At 37.9% G+C, this 22,387-nt stretch overlaps 1 protein-coding gene across 1 annotated transcript in view; it reads right to left on the bottom strand.

Annotated features, from left to right (window-relative positions):
- Positions 1 to 773, bottom strand: part of LOC147624830 (Tetratricopeptide repeat (TPR)-like superfamily protein) — a 36,778-nt gene extending 36,005 nt beyond the window's left edge. The window contains exons 1-2 of the mRNA XM_086818055.1: positions 448 to 773; positions 89 to 241 (exon numbers count right to left, since the gene is read on the bottom strand). Coding sequence (XP_086674181.1) covers positions 89 to 241; positions 448 to 570 — 276 coding nt within the window. The 5' untranslated portion in view covers positions 571 to 773. The remainder of the gene's footprint in view (positions 1 to 88; positions 242 to 447) is intronic.
- Positions 774 to 22,387: the final 21,614 nt, after the last annotated feature.

The following is a 22,387-nucleotide window of genomic DNA, read 5'->3' as shown; positions in this document are numbered from 1 at the left end:
TTCTCCTTACTTAATTTCTTCGTTTTTGATTTAGAGAGAATGTGTTTTGTATAAGGGTTAAAAATTACAGAAGGATTCACTCACTTACCAGGAAACTCTTAGCAGCTGCCAAGAGGGAGAGTGCATCAGCAGAGCCACATTTAAGGGAATGCAAAGCAGAGAGGGCAAGGGCGAGGGCACAACTGGCGTCGTGTTCCACTGCTTTCAAAATGATCTTCTGATTTGATCCATAAGTTAACACCTACGAGAAACACACACACACACACACACACACACACACACACACAAAACAAGAAATTAGATTAACACAGACACACACACACAACACGAAATCAGATTAACACACGCGCACACAAACACACACCACCCACCCCCAACAAGAAATCAGATTAACAGGGAAAGAAAAACAAGATTATCCAAATATATAAATCTCTCTCACACACACACCTCCAGGTAGTAAGAGTTGATGTGTTGGATGCAAGCATCCGAAGCAGTGTGGACTTGATGGCCCCAGTGGTCCAGCTTGTAACCGTGAAGCTCGTTTTCAAGAGAATCGGTGGTTTTTCGCATGATGGGTTGCTAGGGGTCGTAGGCACAGAGAATCGCAGAAAACTTGTATATACGCTTCCTCAAACCACACGTGCCTCTCGAGTCATCACACGATTCACATGACACGAACAGATATTGTTGTTTACCTTTCACGTCAGCAGCTTACACTTTTGCACAAGGCTTTATTTTCACTTCTGTTCTTCCTTTTCACTCTTCCCATGCCTTATAACCGAACTTTCAAAAAGCGAGCTGGGTCATTTACTCACACACACACATATTTATACATATATATATATAATTTACATTGATTTTCAGCCAGATTTATGTGGCCTTAACAGTTGTAAATTAGTAAATTAGAAGTCAAAAACATTCTTGAACTTTCTAATCTTCAGCATTCTAACAGTTTTGACCGTGTGTGTGTGTGTGTGTTTTTAGTCTTTTACATCAGCACTCGAAAAAATCAAGAACCTTATCTAACTTGACCAGTGAAAATGTTAAACATGATTATATAACAACATATTTATATACAATAATCATGTTACAAGTAAGTGGAGCCAGTGACTCCATTATTTGGAAACTTTTGGTGTAGAGCATAAACCCAAAGATATTTTGAGAGAACAGATCCTGTTACCTGCATCCATCCAAACATACAAACAAAGAGTGAATCGGTGTGTGTCTTGCAAGTGTCATAGGATCTACCACATGTGATAGATGTCACCCAAAATATCTTATGGTTTATGAGGTGATGGGATCTAGTCCCTTGATATGTATTAGGATTGTCACCCTAGTATCATCCCTAAGTAAAGGGATCAAACCTTATCTTCATCTATAAGTATGGAAGACAGTTGGCTTCCAGATACTATCAAGACAATTGGCCTTATAGTAATCCCAATAACCTAGTAGTTATTCAATCTATCTCCTCCTGTCACGTAAGTAGAAACTAGCATGTATTTGTTTCAAAATTTCGTGTATCTCAACAAAATACCCTAACTCATAAACAAATGATTTAGACAAATGATTGTCATAGTAATATCCTACTATGAAAAATTCAGAAAAGATACCATGAGGCATGTATGCCTATCAGAGGCAGTATTAAGACCCAAAAAAATGTCGTATTATGAGCATTCGTGGTGTTATAACCCGTAAAAGCATCCATTTTGTCATTCTAAAATAGGAGCTATATCATCAACAGTATATGCAATCATCCATGTAAAGCCGTATGAAAATAAAACGTCAGAATGCCATTTAGACAATATCATTGCAGTAAGCTGCTATTCAACCATATTTCTAGACATACATAACCTTGTATCCTCAATAATCACACAATATGTGTGCATAAGGAATTAGGACGTTCTATGTTAAGATTAGGATCCCGGTTCTGCCCGTCAGCAAGGGCCAAGTGAAATTTTAATCTCATAATAGTCGTTAATTACTCGACCGTAGGTGTAACCTACAGGACGAAGAGAGCTCAACAGAGCAAGCCCGATGAGTCATAATCAAAAACCCATAGTTATGCAAGACCAAAGGTAAAAGAGATTATTAAAAACTTATTTGTAGTATTAAAAAACAACCAGGGCATTGTATATCATTCCCAGTTAAGCGCATCCCAGTATCATCAATAATCCAACACTCCATGTGTGAGGGGATTTAGGGCATTCATAACTTCAAGATTTGCCCATATTAGCAGAGTAGGTGTAGTGTTAATCATACATAACAGTCAAAGTGCAGCATGCAAAACTGAAATAATCTCAAAAACCAAAGAACATATTTTCATCATCCAAATATTAATCCCAAATAGGATACCCCGAGAGGTATGTATCTTGTCATCCTTTAAAGGTTGATAACATGAATATTATGGTCAGAGCATACTATGGGTTTCCATCAAGTCCTTAACCCATAATCAGATACAAAGTTAAAAACAAACAATAATATGAAAGCCATCGTGGGATTCCATAAATCAATAGCAAGTTCTATAAGTTACCTGAGAGGAAGAAGAACTCCCTATTATTGCAAGCACAATAGACATAGCACAAGTGTTATGGCTCACCCTAAACACATCCAAAAAGAGATTACCTGGTGAACCGCAACTGTCGTGAGGATCTTTCCAATGGCCAAGCTCATAACCCTTGAAGTCTCCAAGCTCTACAACTCCTTGAGAAGCAATTCCACCGCGTCTCCCGTGAGCGTTGTCACACCGCCGCGTTACACTATGGGTCCTCGTCCCTCCTCTCACCTCACTTCACTCACACACACTCACTAGTATGCATTAGGGAGAGAGATTAGCAAGAGCAAGGCTCAATTGCACAATGGGAGAGTATGTTGTATTATGAGAGAAATTCACTTATATACATGGCCATAAGTGCTCACACTCACTTAAACTGTGGTCGGGCAGGCACTTTAGGCTCATAAGAGGCATAATGCTATTACAATGACTACTCTCATAATATATCCATGAAGTATATCGCTTAGGACTTCATCCTAACTTGCTACCACACGCTCTTGAAGCAGGAATCGCCCATAAATACTCCGTTATACCATTACGGGTGCCCGTCCAAGTTGTAGCTTTGGACACTATTGCTTCATATCATGAATGTATGACCCTTTGGTATATCTACCGTAACTCCTTGATGTAAGATAATGGTGGTAACTCTTGTTAATCCTAGAATCGGATTAACATTCCCCCCTTCTTGATGACAATCGCGTCCGCGTGTCCGCGTCGAAGACCTTTGTGTGGGGAGAATGAACAAGCTTTGTCCTTGATGGCTTTGATGTTGAATGATGTTCAATGGTCTTTATTCCTCCGAAAGGAATAAGAAAAGATAGTTAATGAATGAAGAGGTTAGTGGTGTATTGGGAATTCCTAATGGGGTGGGGGGTTTTGCGAATGATTGCATTTTTATATTTTGTGAGCCTTTTTTTTTTGCTCACTTTGTTTTCGACAATCATCGGAAGGTTACATGTGATTTTTGTTAGTAGGGACACTAAGTGATGTTAATAATGGGAGAGAAGAGAGAGAAGGATCCGGAGGAACGTAGACTTAATCATCAGAAACGAGATGGTGATTCTCAGTTCCTCATTTGATTCATTGAAGCGACATTTATCATTTGAAGTAATTGGCTTGTGATGATGTCCCTTTGTGTGGCAGGATTCTTGTCAAATGTTGTTGAGTAGAACCTGATCCTGTCTTCTTCTACCCATGTGCTTTTTATGTTTTAATACATAATTAAGTGCTCTTAGAAGTAGATTTTCATGAAGTATAAGAATTGAGTCATATAGACTCTTGTTGGACTGCTCTGTGTTGAAGTAGCCACTTGTTGGTGAGGATTGAAAGAATTACGTCGACTTGCAAGGCTAATATAAAGATCTTCATCACTATAGGGATTGAAAATCATTGAGTTGTGAAGATTGTGGCGTCGTTTGGAGAGGTTTGTAATTTGAAAGAAAATTCCAGGCAATGGGTTGTACCATTGACCAGGCTTTCGCCCACCATGGCCCCCCCATCCAGAGATGTATCTGGAAGTTGTTGATGGTGAGGCTTTGGTGCAAATGTTCTCCAGTGCATGAGTATGGATATGTACTCATGGAGCAGCTGCTACATTAATTTAGCCAAAAGAATAGTAAGAAATAAGCTTAACAAATATATAGTGGCTATTGTGTGTAATATGGCTTAATCCATGAGTGATGAGGCTTAAATCGTGAAAGTGCAGGTTCTTAAGCCGTAAGATGGAACTCCTTGATTTTGCAGATTTTGACCCTCTCTTTTCTTTTCTTTTCTTTAATAAAAATAATCTAGGTTATGATTTGCAAACAACAGCTTCTTGTGCGCTCATTTCTCATTCTCAGAGGAGTGACAAGAGCATTGTTATTTTGTTCTTGATGTGCTCTTAAATCTCCGTATTTGATCTTGAATTTGTTGCTGAAATGATGTCGAGGCAGTAGGAAAACTGCTGATTGTTTGCCTTGAACAAACAAGCTCTTGTGTTGATCTTGAATTTGTTATTTTGTTCTTGATGTGCTCTTAAATCTCCGTATTTGATCTTGAATTTGTTGTTGAAATGATGTCGAGGCAGTAGGAAAACTGCTGATTGTTTGCCTTGAACAAACAAGCTCTTGTGTTGCTAGTGCTGAATGCACGAGAGTGGTTGAGTGATTTGCTTGTTGTTTCTTGGGCCTCCATTTCTTGTCGAACTATAGGTGAAGTTGTTGGGGTTGAAGTCGGTGGTGAGGTTTTCTTCACATTGTTCAATTTTGGTAACCATATGATGGAATTACTATCATAGTATCCTTGTTGTTGAAGTACATGCACAGGCACCCATCTTTGATGAACACTGTAATTTGGTTGCCGATGTGCTTGATGTTGAGACTTTCTTCTTTGTGCAAGCTTAGGGGACTTTGTGATGCACTTAGAGACCCAAGATTTGGTATTTCTTTGGTAGTACCCTTTGTGCAGCAATGTTTTTGGTACCCACACTTGTTGCATTGGTGGAGTTCTTTGAGGAACTCGCATAGGCTTTTGTGGACGTTGTTATGGATTACTTTTCTTCTTCCTTGGCTTTCGAGTGCTACGTTGAGGAAGAGGTTTTGACTGTCGAGGCACCCAAATTTGATTGGCACCTTCATAGTAGCCTTGAGGCACCCAAATTTGATTGGCACCTTCATAGTAGCCTTGAGCTATACTGCTTTTCCACCCACATTTTAATACTATTAAGATATCTTGATTGTGGTTCTCGTGGTGGAGTTTTCTTTTGGGGTGATGTGGAAGGTTTGGGGCCCTCCTTGACTTTGGTTGGCACTAAGGCTACAGGTTTGAGACTCATGGTGGGCATTGTTGATGATGATGAGGTTAGAGTCTCTTGTTGAGTGGCTGTCTCGATGACGAGGCCTTTGAGCATGTGGTTCTCTCCTTTGATGAGGTTTGTCGATGAAGATGCATAGGATCAAGGGCCTTTCCTTTGAGTTCCCTATTAGAGCTAGATGGTTTGGCTGTGGGAATTTCTTCAAGAATACATATCGATTGCGAGGTCTTGGCATCGAACTTCGTAGGTAAGGATGGGATTGAAGGAGTAGATGCTTTATTTGAGTCAGTCGTTGGCGCAAATGGTAGGTCATTGTGTAGAGAGGCTTTTGTGGAAGAGGCTTGTATCCTTTTGCGTTCATCATAAATATCCATTAAAGTTGGATCCTCTTCCTTACAGTATGGTACTGTCAACTTTTTGTCGTTGACCATCATGATGACTCTATCGCTAGCAAAGCGCAGTGGTGCTTGGGCAGCAACAGTCCATTTATGGCCCAAGATTAAATCTACTTCTAACACATAACCACAAAAAGCTTGCAACAAGTGAGGTGGTTAGTTTTAATATGCATTGTATATTCAAAGTACCCCAAACATGGCATGTTCAAGTCTTGTGTGAAGGTAATCCTTTCAGGATGTGCCATGAGTGTTGGTTGACCTAACAAATCCCATAGCTCGAGGGTCATGAGATTGTGTTCTCGTGTTGGATAAAGCTGTGCTTGAGTTGTGGTGATTTTATTCGTAATTTCCAATCCAACCAACCAAAATCCTAGGGATCTTTTCAGTAAGATATGTTGGAAGTTCCGGCTCCTCCAAGGTTTCTTCCTCCCGTGGCAATTGTACATTGCATGTAGGAGTGTTCAAGGTGACTGTTTGCATGGATTCATCTAGTAAATACAACGATTCACTTATCCAAGGTCCGCCATATAATGATGACATCATACTCAAGGGAATCTAGGGTGACATGAAATGTAAATTCCATATCGCCATCGATTGTTCGAGTAGTGTATCTAAAGTAACCTGGAACTTCAATGTTTTGTTCATTGGTTCCTTTTGCAAGACTATTGCTTGTCGGGGTGAGTTTAGGTTGTCCCAATGACACCCAAGTGTCTATTGTCACCATGATATTATGACTTGCTCGAGGGCTAATCAATGTGTGTTTGCGCTGAACATCATTGCCTGTAGGGAAATCCAACCATACCATGATAGAATCTTCCAAAGGAACCATGGGTGTTTCGGTTTTAGCTTCAGGTCCTGTGTTTGTTTCGTATTCCCATTCACTTTTATTCTCTGTTTGGGTCTCAGCTTTTTCAAGAGTACCCAGCACACTTGGCCCTCTGACAATTCTTAATGAGGGCTATTTGGAAACTTGCGAATCCTGATAGTCCTATTTTATATAGTTCGTTATGTCCTTGTATAGCTCAGGTTGAGCCATTAAAGGTGCAAGTGTTGATGTGAGGCTAGCTTTATTATTATCAGAGAAGAGCATTCCTCCGAAAATGAGGGTTTGAGAGACTGTTTTAATCTTGTAAGGAAATTATCGAATTCCTTACGTGCTTTCTCAAGCCTATAATTCGTACAATAATCTGTCTCAAATGACTCTTCTATATAGTAGAGAGTATGTCTTCCTCTTGAAAGGGAAAGCAATACTCATATAGGCTTTGTAATTTGGTTGCTGTTTAGGATTGGCATTGTGAGGCTCAATCACAATCGGTGACCTTGTAAGACATTCAACCAAGCTAAGCATACTCTCCTGAGCTTGCTTTTTACGTTCCACATGTGTCATGTGATCATTATTATCCATTTGGGGTGGTTGGGTGGGTTCTAGTTTTTTTATTGGTCTATGTAGTGCACTGAGCGAAGAGTAAGAACTTGTTTCATCCTCACTTAGTGATGTACTAGAACTTGTTTCATTTTTTGACTTTCTTTGGTTTGTTAGTTTTTCATTATGTTTACCCATGCGACGAGATCAAATTTTCTTTTGGGTTTTTATATCCTGTGTCACACTTATGGGTGTCGAGGTTTGTTTGGTGGCCTTTAAGGTGGATGCTTCTGCATCATGTATAGCTTTTGGCTCTTTTGTGTTTATGTCCTCTTTTGGGTTTATGTCCTCACAGACTCCTTTTCCCTGTCTTTTAATTTGACCTTGGTTTCGATAATTTTTTGTCCCTTGTTTTTCTTGGATTTAGAAGGTTTTGCTCCTTCTTTTGGGTTCTGTTTTAAAGCATGTTCTTCTACCCATGTTGAGGTGTTGTCTTTTACATTCTTTTTGACTATTTGTTATGCCTTGGCTTGTAAGCGTGTAAGCACATTCAAGGGTACCGTGGCTAATTGCCCATTTTGTACACTTAAGATGTTAAAAGTTGTATTTTATGAGACAAGTTGCATTAAAGCAACTCGTCTTGGGCAATCTTGGAACATGTGATCAATGCCACATCGTTTACACACTGGTTTCAAGGTGTCAGTGACTATGGGCATGAAAGTATTCCAAATGTGCAGTCTGCCACCTTGTGAGGTCCACGACAATAGAAACACTGAAGTGTCCGATTAACTGTTCCTTGAGCAGTTTCTACCCTTTGGATTGTTTCTGTTTGGTACACGGGAGATGAAGGTTTTGAGTCCATTGTGGATGAAGCTGGACACTTTTTAGTATCATGGTCAAAGGTTTTACAATATATGCAGTATAAAAGGACAGGTGCCTTGTATGCACAATGAGGATTGGGATGGTCGTAGTGATTGCATTTGACACAAGGCATTTCGCTCCTCACTTTTATAGGCATTAAGGATGTTTGGTTTTGAAGTTTTCATCCTCTCTTATAGATATTGGGTGTAAGATTTTAAACAAGGTTGCATAAAATTTTGGGAATGTCAATTCTGAGATTGATCTTTCTTTTGCCATTGCTTCACTTGGTTTATATGAGGAACACCTTGTAGCATAATCATCTTCTAGCATGTTGTCATCTAAACGTATTGCTTCTTTACAACATTGATCGAATGTTTCCGGATTGGATACAATGATTAAGTTGTGTAAGCTGTTATTCTTCAAGCCCATCATAAAACATCTCCTCAATTGAACATCGTTTAACTTTTCCCATGACTCACAAACGTGAGTCCAAGAGTTTTATTTGAGAAGGATAAAATCTCTAATGGATTCATTAGGTTGACACTCAATTGAATATAGTTTTGTTACTGCACTCCATCGATCACCTTGTCTGGAAAAGCCATGTATAAAGGCTGATTTCAAGGTTTTGAAGTTGGTCTTGATCGCCGGTATTAATGCGATGAACCATCGACTAGCTTTTCCTTCTAAGCATAAGTTCAGCGCATGTACCTTAATGGGACAGTTGGGATTTACAAAGGCTTCACATCTCTGTTCAAACATTTGAATGAATTGAACAGGGTCCTTGTTGTTCCATCGTATTTGCCCATAATTTTAGAAATTTGTACGGCCGTATTTCTATATGAATCATTGAGACCGTATGTGAGTGCTCTTGTTGAAAGAGACTCAGTGAACTAGTCGGTGTCCAAGGTGTGGGCATCCAGGAAAGGGTTGGTACTTATAGGACATGGTGTGGGAATGTTAGGCAAGGGACTAAAGCCCGGTGGGATCAAAGTCATAGGGGGTGTAAAACCTGATGACACGCTTGTTATAGGCATGGCCAATGGCATCGAGAGGTGAATTTGTGGCATGGATCTCAATGGCTCGAAGATGTCAGCCACCATTGGGTTCAGTCCTTGTGTGACCCTTGGCAACCCCTCCATCGTGGCCATGTCGGAGTGCCTAAATGCTTCTTAACGAGCAATTATAGTTTTTTTCTTTTTTGCTTTTTATACTTTCTCTCGGCCCATTTTACAGTCTCAAGAGGCTTGGCGTACTCTTCGTTGGATCAAACGGGTGTCCGTTTGCCCTAATTAGCTTAGGCACTATACGCATGTGAACGACCTAAGAGATATTTTTTTAGAAAAAGCGTATGCTAGGAACTTCCCATATGGAAGAGGAGGTCCTAAAACCTATTCTCCATCACTGTCTTAAGACGAAAAAAAATTCAAGGATTTTTTCCCTATTTCGCATCACGTTTTTGAGAGTTCCAAAAGGAATTTTGAAAAACTTTGTATGAGAAAGTTGTAGTATTTTGGACTACTACAACTTTGTTTCCCTGAGTCGTCCGTGATTTTGTCGTTTAGACCCTCAAAAAGTAGCCCGAATATGCCTCGACATCGTTTTCGTTGCTGTTTTTTGCGATTTTTCATGGTTTTTGGGTTGTTTTTTGCCTTGATTTCCATGTCAAATTTTGAGGTTGCTGGTTGGAGGCCAAAATGATCGATTTTGACTTCGGACGACCAGTCCAAAGTCGAAGAGCTTGATGTCTGCTTTCCGATGAGCCCTAGAGCACCTTCATCAAATATACGGTTTAGGAGATACGGGCCTCCAAACAAGGGTGTTTTCAGAGTTTTTTTCCCTCTCCCCCACGTGAAACTCTGCTGGTGTTTCATGTCGGACTTTACGAAAAATTAAATTTGGTTTTTATTTTTATTTTTTTTATTTTTATTTTTTTTAACTGTGAATTGGTGTTTCTCGCCGTCGTGAAACAGTTTTCATGCGTGAACCGAACTTCATGCGAAAATTAATTAATTAATTTATTTAGCCGCGTGAACTAGTGTTTCACACTGTGAACCGGTTTTCACGTGTGAACCAAACTTTACGCAGAAATTAAATTTCTTTTTTTTTCACGCCATGTTTTCGTGTCAGATTTCCGTTTACGTCATTTTTTCATTCACGTTGGATTTTTGTTCACGTCATTTTTCCGATCACGTCGTTTTTTCGTTCACGTGATTTTTTTGTTCATGTCGGATTTCCATTCACGTGGGATTTTTTTTTGAGGTCTAGTGGTGGGAAATATGAATTTCTCTTTTTTGGGGGGAATATTTTTTGAACTTGAAATGAAAGGGATATGGGCATTTTCCTAAAAAAGGTAAGTGGAATAAAAAAAGTCAACCTTTTCATGACACACCTTACACCCTTCATAAATGAACCCCAAAATGGACAAATTGACAACTCATGAGCATCTTCTCATTGAATGCTCATTAGCCTTAATGAGTTATGTAAAAAAGTGATTAAAGATTAATCTTTTTACTAATCTTTTCCTCTTTTACACTAATTAAAGACTCTAATTAACCACTAATCCCTAATTAATTCACACAATTGAGCACACCATTGGATAGAGCAAGGAAAAACTAATCTTTGTGCATCAACAATTGTGTAAATTAATCTAAATTAGGAGATTAATTAGACTCTTAATTATAGTCTCCTCTTTAAGGCAAAATTAAGTAAAGAGAGTCAAATTTCTCTAATTAATCAAAAAATTGATGTGATTAGGTGTTTTGATGCATTTAGATGCTCTCAAAACACTTAAAAACCCCAATTTCGACTACTCGTATAATTAATTTAGACCCCAATTAACACATTTTCTAAATTTTTAGCCTCTTGATAGCCTCGAACAAGATTAATCACCCTTCATGACAAAAACCAATCCACTAAGAGAAATTAGTCAAATTCAAGGGTTTTTTTTTATGGTTTTAAGAAATTTTTTGAAAGATTAAGCTACTCGTAATGCTTGCTAACACTCGAATCCAAATAATTTTAATCAAAAACACATAATTAAACTAATATTAATGATCTTAGATCTGTTTAAACTAAACAGAGCTAACATTCACTAAGAAATGCATTCTCTTACATTAATTAAACTAATATTAATGATCTTAGATCTGCTTAAACTAAAGAGAGCTAACATTCACTAAGAAATGCATTCTCTTGCATTGTTTGATGCAATGGATGCAAACTAAGCCTACGATAAACTATTTGCAAACCTTAAGAACATGAAAAACCATAAAAACAATAACAAAAATAACAAATTAATCTAAAAATTAAGCAAAAGCATTCTTTTCAAAAACAAAAAAGAGAGCTATTCTACATCAAATCTCACACAAATCACCATCAAACAAAAAAGAGAGCTATTCTATATCAAATCTCACACAAATCCACATCTTTTTCATGGAAAATCATTAATCAAGATAATGGGCAATGGGTTATGCGTAGATTAGAGGCAAAACGATGGAAAAAGCCAAGGGATGGCTCCTCGGGCAATGCTTTAAATTCATAGTTTGATTTTAAGCATAAAAGAGGAACTACTATCATATTTTCATTACAAGCTTTTATTCTTCAGAAAAAAATTGAGAATTATCAGTAATAGCAGTAGCGAAGCTATGGTAAAAATTTTAGAAAATAATACATATCTTATTTTTATGCATAATACTAAAAGAGGACATCCTACCATATTCTAGGATTGGACATCCTATGCAAAAAGAATGATTTTCATCATTAATATTCTAGATGAGGATAAATAACCTATTTAAAAGCAATACCATTAAGAGGTGGAAAAGTGCCTACATCATGATAATATTCTAGATGAGGATAGATAAACTGTTTAAAAGCAATACCATTAAGAGGTGGAAAAGTGCCTACATCATGATAATATTCTAGATGAGGATAGATGAGCTGTTTTAGCAATACCATGACTGTGGGGCTTAGTCCCGACTCCTCCTCTCCACAAAACAAAGCTTTTAGTTTTAGACATGAATAGATTTTTAGAAGATTTGATTTTTAGAAGGTGCCTAATGGAGTAAAGAGTCTTTTATAAATTTTGAAGCAAATTGGTAAAAGGAAAAGGCAAATACGTTAGCTTGAAAAAGCTTGCAAAGCCTACAATAGCAAAGCCTACAACAAAGGACACATCGTAAAAAATAGGACAAAGGGAAATGTGCAAGGACCTTGGGACAAAGGGAGAAGGCAATCTTGTGACCCTTGAGTTTAAGGGATAAAGAGTAGCCTTGGAAGGCTAAACAAGTGATATATTTCACCAAAAAAACCATACAAAACGGTCGCTCCTGAGGAAGAATGGCCCCTTCTCTTGGACACAATGGAATTCGCCATACCACGACTCTTTAGTTTGCATTAAGCGTGATTAAGCAAGGAGTTAAGTGTTGGGCCCCAAAGTCCATTCACTCCACATTAAAATTTGGCCTTTTATCATAACCCTTTGGACAATAATAAGAGGATGATCTTGCACAGAGCCCGGTCACTCCGAAAAATCTAAAAATTAAGTTGGTTTACATCATATTTACCCCGCCTTCAAATTTCAGCAAAAGGGTGAGTTATTCTTATCGAACATCAATTATTTTGCGCCTGACCGACTTGGTTATCACTCGGATCTTGGAGCATGAAGATTTTTAATCTCGTCTCTTCCATGACATAAGGGCTGAATTAACTACTTTAAATAGGAGGGTCGACTCGAGACGAGTTATATATCATCTGCAACATACGAGTGACAAATAAGAAACTTTTATTGCTTACTTTATTTACTACGTTTTATATTTACAAAAAATATTTCTTTCCTTTCTCTTTCTTGTTAATATGAGTCACAATCCACAACCTCCTAGTATTCAAGAGCAATTAGATGCTTTACAAGCACAACTTCTAAGTGAGAGGAGACAGCGGGAAGCTTTAGAAAGAAAGATGGATTGTAAAAAGCAAAAAAGAGGATCCTCAGTTTCTAACACAACAGATTCTGAAGATGACTGTATTTGCAAAACAGTCCAAGATATTTTTTCAAACTCAGAAATCGAAGAAAGGGAGTAAGATTAGCCGTAAAGCTTTACTTTTCAAAATTTTGATGGTAAGAAAGATGCTCACACAATACTTGCATGGGTTAGTCAACTTGATGATTACTTTTCGGGGGAGAAATTCTCTAAGAAGGATAAAATAAAGTTTGCTAGTAATCATTTAGTAGAAAGTGCAACATTATGGTGGAACGTGACTCATAAACGAAAACACAGACCTCACTCATGGAAGGAGTTTCAAAAATTGATCAAAAAGGATTTTCTACCACCAGAATATAAATCTAGAGCTAGACAACTGTGGGCTATCCTTAGGAAATTGGAGAAAGAAAATGTGCCTGAATATATTGATAGATTTTGCAAACCTTACTACAACTTCAAGCCATTAAAAAAGTCCATACCAAGGATTAAAAAAAGGAAGGCACAAGCCTCATGTGATCAAATGTTACAGGTGTAGAAAGGAAGGCCATTATGCATTTGATTGTTTTGAGAAGCCAAAAACTCAGGGGGTGGGTTGCTGCTGCGAACATGATTGATTATGGTGATGATGACAAATGACCAAGATAAGCAAGAGGGTAACTTCGAATCTAAGTCTTATGATGATTATGGAGGTAAGCCTTAAAACTTTTGTTTATACTCTTTTTGAAAATGAAGGAAACTATTATAGGAAACGAAGTCACTATTTTACACGATGATGGGAGCACCCATGACTTCATTTCCGATAAACTAGTGAGACATTTAGGCTTAGAGACCACATCATCATAAGTCAAAGTTGTATTCAGAAGCACAAGATACAACTGTTCAAGACTAGTGAAGAACCTTGGTCTCATAATCAACCCCTACGAAGAAGAAAGGGACTTCTTAGTAACTCCTTGGAGTGGATATCATTTTGGGAATGCCTTGGAGACACTAAGACAATCCACAAATTGACTATGATACACATGAAATGTGGATCCTTAATGATGGAAAATCTTTATGTCTCAAAAGTCAAATGGAAAAGGAACTAAAGCCTTTGGTGAGTCATACTCAAGCAAAGAGAAAAAGGGAAAAGGCTTACCTCATGTTTATAAATACAGTCACTGCCTCATAGACAACACCAACTAGTCTATCTCATGCAAAATTTATTTCCAAATTTTTGGATTGTTTTCTTGAAGAATTACCCCCTAGCCTACCTAAGTCGAGAATAAGATATAAATTTTTCTTGGCAATTCAGCACCTTGCAAGGCACCGTATAGAGTCAATATCGTTGAACAAAAAGAAATTCAACGGCAAATAGAGGAAATTTTGGCAAGAGGGTTGATTAGACCTAGTAGCTCACCTTATGATGCGTCAGTACTTTTGGCCAAAAAAGAAGAATGGCACTTACCGTATGGGTATTGACTATAGAGCTCTAAATAAAATTATGGTAAAGAATAGATACCCTATCCCTAGAGTAGATGACTTAATGGACAAACTAAGAGGGGCAAGTTAGAGCATCTTTTAAAGCTCAAAAAGGTTTATCATGTTGATCAGTCCAATGGAATTGTGTAGTCTTCTTTACGAGTTCAATCAAGGGATGTGCACCACATGCAAAATTCTTGACAAACCTCCTATAGTTACTACATAGTCCGAAAAATGATCGTAAATCATGTATGTCATGAGGCATGGGGGCCAAGTAACAATACTCTCGATCTTTTTAGGATCTACCGAGATATTCAATCTTATCTTTTAAGAAACTACTTCTCTCAAGATTGAGGTAAAGTTGGTTCTCTTTCAAGAGTGTGAATACTAGCGCTAAACGTTTTTCATGTTATTCAATGCTTTTACTAAAAACTAGTATGTTATCCAAAAATCACAAAGTTTTGAAGTTTGAGGAAAATCCGATTCATCATATGACTAAAAGTCACTGGAGATTGGTTAATCCTCCAAAGGGCATTACCAAGAATTCGTAATGAATGGTTTGTGTTCAAAATGTAGTGTTATAACAACATGATTTCACAAGAACATTCTTCATAGTTGTGATCGAAGCTAGCCGTTATGGAATTGCATGTTTAGAGGTTTCATGGAATTTTTCATTACTAGAATCGACAGATTACAAAGTTTTGAAATCAATTTGCTTAAACAAAACAATACTTGCAAAATATATCCACAAAAACTCACAAAAAATATACTATCTTTATAAAAACAAAAGTAGTTTTGAAGGAAGGTTGCATTCCGTGTAATTATATTATATACATGTACACATATTGTTGGTAAAGAATTTGCTCAATGCTCCACCCTCATGTTCACTTCAGCAGGTGACGGATGTGCTCTATTTTGTAAGGCTCCCTATGTAAGAAGTAGCCATTGTGTGAGCACCCAAGCACTTGATAGTTCACACTTTAGACACTCGATGTTGGTGAAATATGGTTAGATAGTTAGGAGATAGCTTATTTAGATTTGGCACTTTGCTAAGTAGGCTGCATGTTTGTATGGTCTATGAGGTCAAGACACATTTTTTTCAAGTTGGAGGGCTGGAAGAATTAATGTAGAGCTTGTGGTTCTTACTTACAATATAGATACTCACAAGCTCCACCTCAACCATTTTATCTCACATATGCCTTATCTTATTTTTTGATTTTATTGTCTAAAAATTCCTTGATTCTCCTACCATGAGTGAAACTAGTTTATCATGTCTTACTCCTTGCATGCTATTACCTAGCCCCCTATTTGCTTCCCTCTCATCTTTGCAGCCTTGTCTCTTACCTCCTTGCTTGTTAATAGTGAAAGATTGTTGAGGAAAACCACTAGCACTTCTCAAATATCAAGGATAGTGGCCACATCTTCCCTTGGAGATACCCTTAAAGAGAAAGTTTTTTCTTAAATCATTATTGCCTTTCATTTTATTTGAATAAAGAAATCTTAGATGATTTATGACTGCCATATATCTCAAAATTTGGACCAACTAGCTTGAAACATGTGCAAAGGTCAATTTAAACAATTGTGGTGGTTATGAGTACCAGCTATAGATTGTCCAAACTCTAATATAAAGTCCACATGGCTAGGTACATGACTGCTATGTAGCAATCATAATAATCATATGCATGGTGGTTATGGGTCAAAACTCCATGCTCAATATGACTAATGCAAAGTCCACATGGTCCAATAAACAGAGTCCTCGAGAATACAAAATGCATGCTGGGGAAGAGTGCTCGAAAAAAATGTTTTTTTCAGCCCTTAAAATTAAAGGTAATGCTAAAACCTAACCAAGATTTGGACCTTAAAACCTCTAAAAACCATACTTATTTCGAGATTTACAACCAGAACATATAAAATTCATCTCTTAAAATTAAAGATAATGCCGAATTCTAACCGGGATTTTTAAATTTCAACCGAGAAAATTACACTACAAACTAGGTTATGTGAGCATCGCTGGGGAACTTGAAAGTCCACAAACAAACAAAGTCCTCTTGAATACCACATACATGCTAGGGAAAACAGAGTCAGAGTCTACATGGTCCAACAAACAGAGTCCTCGAGAATACCACATGCATGCTAGGGAAAATAGATAGAGTCTACATGGTCCAACAAACAGAGTCCTCGAGAATACCAAATGCATGATGGGGAAAACAGTGGACTTTAAAGTCCACAAACAAATAGATCCTCGAGTATACCAAATAAATGCTAGGGAAAATAGTACAGAATCTAAAGACATTTATCTTCATTGTTAAAGAATTGTTTTGAGGCTCCTATCTTGCAAGTTTTATTTCATTTCTATAATGAGCTGAAGTATGTGTTTCATTTCTAGAACACACGATGAATTTGAATAGGGAATTTCATGTCCTCTAGAGGTGGTCACAATGAAATAGAATACAAAAACATAGCTCATACAAATGTTAAGTTGTGTCTACCATCTCTCACCTTACAGCTTGCTAGCGTGCTAGGAGTCTCTTGCTAAGTAAGAAGTGTTTGTAGATGCAATTTCTAGGGTCTCTAATAAAAAAATGTTTTACTTGCATTAGACATGAAAAACATGGGATGTTTATGGAGGTAAGCACCCTAAAGAGAAGGCTTAGTGAGTTGGATTTAACCTTTGATGGTGTTCTTGATGGAACATCACCCGCTATTACTGCTTATATGACATCTACACTGCCACCTTAATCTCTACAACTCCATAGGTTTAATAACAATATTTGCTTAGAAAAGAGTAAGCTAATGCTTTACATTGCTTGCAAAAATGCAACCTGAACAAGTCTCCCAAGCTTTGAATCAGAATCTCCTTCTCACATCACTACTATAAATGGGGAGTTCACATGATGCCTGTACCAGAGATGAGAGGGTTGGTGAGAGGCTAACATGATAGAGCAAGAAGATTTGCTACAACAAAAGATAGAGAATAGAAAAAGTAGCAATGAGAAAGAGGACGATGTGCCTCTTGGATCTAAGGTGTCAAAGATGATAAGGGGCACAAAACGCAAATTTGATACAACTAATATATTTGATAGAATTGTACCATTTTTACGTACCAAAAGGTAGCTATACTACCAGCTACAAAGTCCAAAGTGTTTTGGAGATGAAAATTTGCACCCTAACAAGTTTCATGAAGAAAAACTCAAGACTAGTGCTGCTAGACATTGGATAGTGATGTTTGTTGGACATCTTCTGTGCAAACATATTGCCAAGATTGGTGAGTTAGCACAACCTTCATGCACACCTCTCCATTCACTTGGCCAAAGAATAGAAAGGGGGAGAAAGGAAATGGCAGATCCACCAAATCCAAGATATGCAAGAAATTATGAAGTAGCTTTTAGAGTTAGGTAGTCCACAATGTCTATTTAATATGTGTAATGCAAGGGGGGGGGGGAAAGGAAATGGTACATCCACCAAATCCAAGATGTGCAAGAAATTATGAAGTAGCTTTTAGAGTTAGATAGTGGCTTTTAGTCCACATTGTCTATTTACTATGTGTAATGCCTTTTTGCTCCATTGTAATTTTATGAAAACGAGAATTTTTTAAAATGAAGATTTTGTTTCTTCGATGATACTTTGGAGAACATGTCCTAGTTGGCCAATTAATGCTGATTCAAATTAATTCATAATTCATATTTTTTCATGTTAATGTAAAGAGCCTTAAAAAATGGAGCTGCCCCTTGAAGAGCATGCAATTGTAGGCCCTAGAAATGAACCTATAAACATGAATACAAAGCCAACAAATATGGAGTCACCCCCTTGCAAGAATGCAAAGATAGAGCCTGAAAATGCAGAGTCATCAAATGTAGAGCCTCCATCCATCAAATGTAGAGCCTCCATCCATCAAATGGAGAGCATGCAACTGTAGACCCAAAAATATGGAGTCTTCAAATCTAGATCTCGCAATCGTAGATTCGGATTGGAAATGTAGATGTAGGGGTCAAATTTTTTTAACATGTAAACGTAGAGCCTACAAATAAAAAACGAGGGAATGAAGAGCATGAAAAGGCAAATGTTATTAACATTTGAGATGATGATGGGAGTTCAAAGGTGGAAAAGTGTCTACATGATGACAATATTCTAGATGAGGATAAAGAACCTGTTTAAAAGCAATACCTTTAAGAGGTGGAAAGAACCTGTTTAAAAGCAATACCATTAAGAGGTGGAAAAGTGCCTACATCATGATAATATTCTAGATGAGGATAGATGAGCTGTTTTAGCAATACCATGACTGTGGCTTAGTCCCGACTCCTCCTCTCCCCCAAACAAAGCTTTTAGTTTTAGACATGAATAGATTTTTGTTGCAATGATACTATGCAAATCAAGGCAAGGGGCTTCTAAACATTAGAAATTTAGATGTCTTTCATAATTGTCAGCCCTAAACTCAACCTCACCCTTGTTGCCCTTGTTGTGAGGCACGATACATACCATTTCCTCAGATGCTGTTCAAAGCATTTCACAATTATCTTGGACTGTAGTTGCAATATTTTAAAGATCTAGGTTTTCAAAGTAGTCCACAATTATCTTCTAGAGTATAGCCTAAGATTCCAATGTCGATGAAGTAATGAATCATTGTTTTCATGACCTTTGGAATGGTAGACACACACACACTTGCCATTGATACAATCAAGTCTACGGTTATGAAGATTAGCTAGCTACATGCATATATAAAGCTAGCTAGCTATTTATTGGAATGAATCATTGTTTCCATGACCTCTGGAAATGGTAGACACACACATTTACAATTGGTACAATCAAGTTTGTAGCTATGAAAATCAACTGGCTACATGCATGTAAAAAGCTAGCTACATGCGTGTAAAACACTAGCTAGCTAGTCACATAGTTTATTGATTGTCAAAATTGGGCCAGTTTTACTAGCCTTGAAAACCAGCTAGCTGGGGATTTCACAACAAGTTAGCTAGTTTTTTTCTATACCAACAAGCTGCTCGCGGGGGTTTTCACAAGAAAACAAACTATATGCCACTCTTTAACTAGCTAGTTGGTGCTAAAACTTGCTAGCTAGTAAATTCAAGCTAGCTTATTTTCATTGCTAGCAAAAGCTGGTTGGTTATTAGGAGCAAACTATCCATTACTCTCTAACCTACTAGCTAGTTGAAAAAATGAGTTAGGTGATTGGTAGTAGAAAAACAATGACCTCAATCCATTTGTCAACCCCATGTTTCAACAACCACTTTTAATGGTAGAAAACATTGTTTTTCTATTTTGTAGCTCGCTTCAACCACCTCCTTTTGAGTTTTGTAATATTAAAAGCGTACCTCAAGAAGCGATGAGGGCAAACCCATTGTTTTTAAAGATAATCACCATCGTCCGGAGACTATACCAACGATTCAACAAAATCAATATAATATTCACCCCAAACGTTTTTTTGAGTTTAATTTATTAACCTTGAAGATGCATATTCATAATAGTTAAAAGAAAAACTTTAGGAAAGACTACCTTTTGGGGTGGGGTGCATATTAACCTTGAGGATGCTATTTTTTTAGCAATTGACACGTGTCAAAGGTTTCCTTTATCTTCTTGAATTTTCATGGCAATGGATGTGGTTCCTAAGAGGAGACCACTGCACGATATTAGCAATCTCATGAAGATTGACGGGCGTGCTTCCTACTTGCCTTGTCATCATGAGCGTGATGCATCCACATCTGCTGTCCCCACAGCCCAATCTGATCCTTAGCAACCATCTCCATTGTCCGGAGAGAGCGCAAGTTGATCCTCGACCTCCTCCACTGTGCGCCGAGAGAGGAGAACTTCATGCATTGCCATCCCGGGCTGTGACGCCTCCTAAAGGGCCTTCTACAGTTTGAAACTTACATGCAGTCAAGAAGAAACCTATTACTCCCGCTACACGTAGTAAAACTTCTTCTTTGATATGTAATAAGTAGTAATAGGTTTAACAATTTAACCAAGTAATTCCAGAGGAATCACTTGCATGTTAGTGCGTTTGGGGTGCATATTAGAGAGCCTTTGTTGATCATAATTGTTTGTCCCGTTGACAAATGTAATTAACACACTTTATTACTAAATTGAGTTGACAAGTTAGTAGAATAATGGACAACTAGTGCAATGAGCCGCCACTGAGTGGTTTGTTTTCATGACTGTTTCCTTTGCGCATTGTTGTTGTCCAGGATCCACACAACATGATGGAAAAGGTAAACAAGCTTTCACAAATGAAAGAAATACTGAGTCAGAACCGTCTGTCCACAAGATAGGTCGCTTCCTGCCCGAGAAGAAGACCAAGTTGTTTGAGGTGTCGAAAACCGTAGCAATTGAAAATCGTGACATAAATCTATCTTGCTGAGAACCACTAGAAGAGTTTATAAGAATGGATTGCTCCAAGGGTTTATTTGTAGTTGAAAAAAGGACTCACATAAGCCCAACTTCAAGTTCTTCTCACACAATATCTCCAGTGTGAGGAGATAACGAGAGGACATCAACTGTATGCTCTTTATGGACAAGCTGACTTGAAAAACAAAGTTTGATTGTTGCCTGTTAACCTCTTTGAGTGAGCTTATGTATATATGGATAATTATATAGCTAACAAGCTTGGTGCTTCACTCCAGAGCACTTTGTTGAAAATGGTTCGAACTGGAAAATACTAACCGGCAACATCTTGGATAATTCCAAAGACTGGACTAGCATGAGTGGGAGAAGATCCTCTATCGTTTGGAAAGTCATGAAGCTTCCTCACCTCACACACTGCATGCACATAGAAGAGATCTTCTTTGTAGATACTCCCGCTGCCAGATATTTCAATCATGTATATGCATAATCTGCCAGAGAAGAACATGAAGATGACAAAGGTGAAGACAGTGATGGAGGATATACACATGAAGATCTGCATGGTGAGCACACCACAGAGCTAGGGAGTTATGGCAATCCCATCGTCATTGGCAATGACCAAGAAATAGCGTCACAACAAAACTACAGTGCATTATATCTTTCAATGTGGGAAGGAGCACACAAGTTCAAGAAAGCGATCGTCGATGGAGATGAGTTCGTGCCACTGTGGCTCTACGAGAAGTATGTAAATTTGTTGGTCTTACTGAGGAGGAAGCTTGTTTCCTCTAGTTTTCTTTAGCTTGGATGTTTGGTTTATATACTTGAGTGGATTTTGGGGTTAGGTGTATGTACACAGTTATGTCCTCTTGTGTTGCTTCTTTCCATATATAAATACAATACATTGACAATTTTTTCCTCCTCTTATTGGTTGTGTATTTAACCATTTCGTAAATGGGAATTATTTATTTGAGTGTGTTTGAAAATGATCATTGATTATTTTTCAAAATCAATGGTGCAATAGCTACTATAGTTCGAAACGACGTGTTTTCTAAAGTTTGAAACGTTGTCTTTCCTAAAGTTTTTGATTTTTTTGTTGAATATGCAACCATAAAAAATTTAATTAATGCGTATAAAAGCCTTTTCAATAATTGGGAGAATTGTATATATGTCTACATAAGAGCTTTAATCTCTTGAGGACACTAAATGGGCGTATGTGTTTGATCCTGCCTGCATCACCCTCGCTTGCTTGTGCGCAGTCCCCTCCCTTCGTCGCCTTGCTTTACCTCCCCCCTCCCTTTCATGCTTCCACCCGCTCCCCTCTCTCCCATCTTCCTGGTCAAATGCTTTTAGCTTTCGGGTTTTTTAATATGTGGCAAGTTTCAACAACTTTTGGTCTTGAAACCCCAAGAGGACTCCATGGCAGCCACTCTGTTATTCGGATCGAGGCCATCGTTCCTTACCTCTCTTTTTTAGAAGAGGATCTCTAGCTCCTCGCTTCGATTGTGGCACCTTGGTATGCAATATTGATAGCCACCCAATGCGCCAAAGTTCAGGGATCTGTTTACAAGTAAGCCTTCTCGTCAGCACACCTAGAAAGATCACTAACATTCATCCCTTAGGGCGTGAGTTTCTTGCAGCTTCAGA

Source organism: Cibotium barometz, chromosome 24, assembly GCF_041138505.1.
Source record: "Cibotium barometz isolate CiBa-2024 chromosome 24, ASM4113850v1, whole genome shotgun sequence".
NCBI lineage: Eukaryota > Viridiplantae > Streptophyta > Polypodiopsida > Cyatheales > Cibotiaceae > Cibotium > Cibotium barometz.
This window is presented reverse-complemented; position numbering and strand designations above follow the sequence as displayed.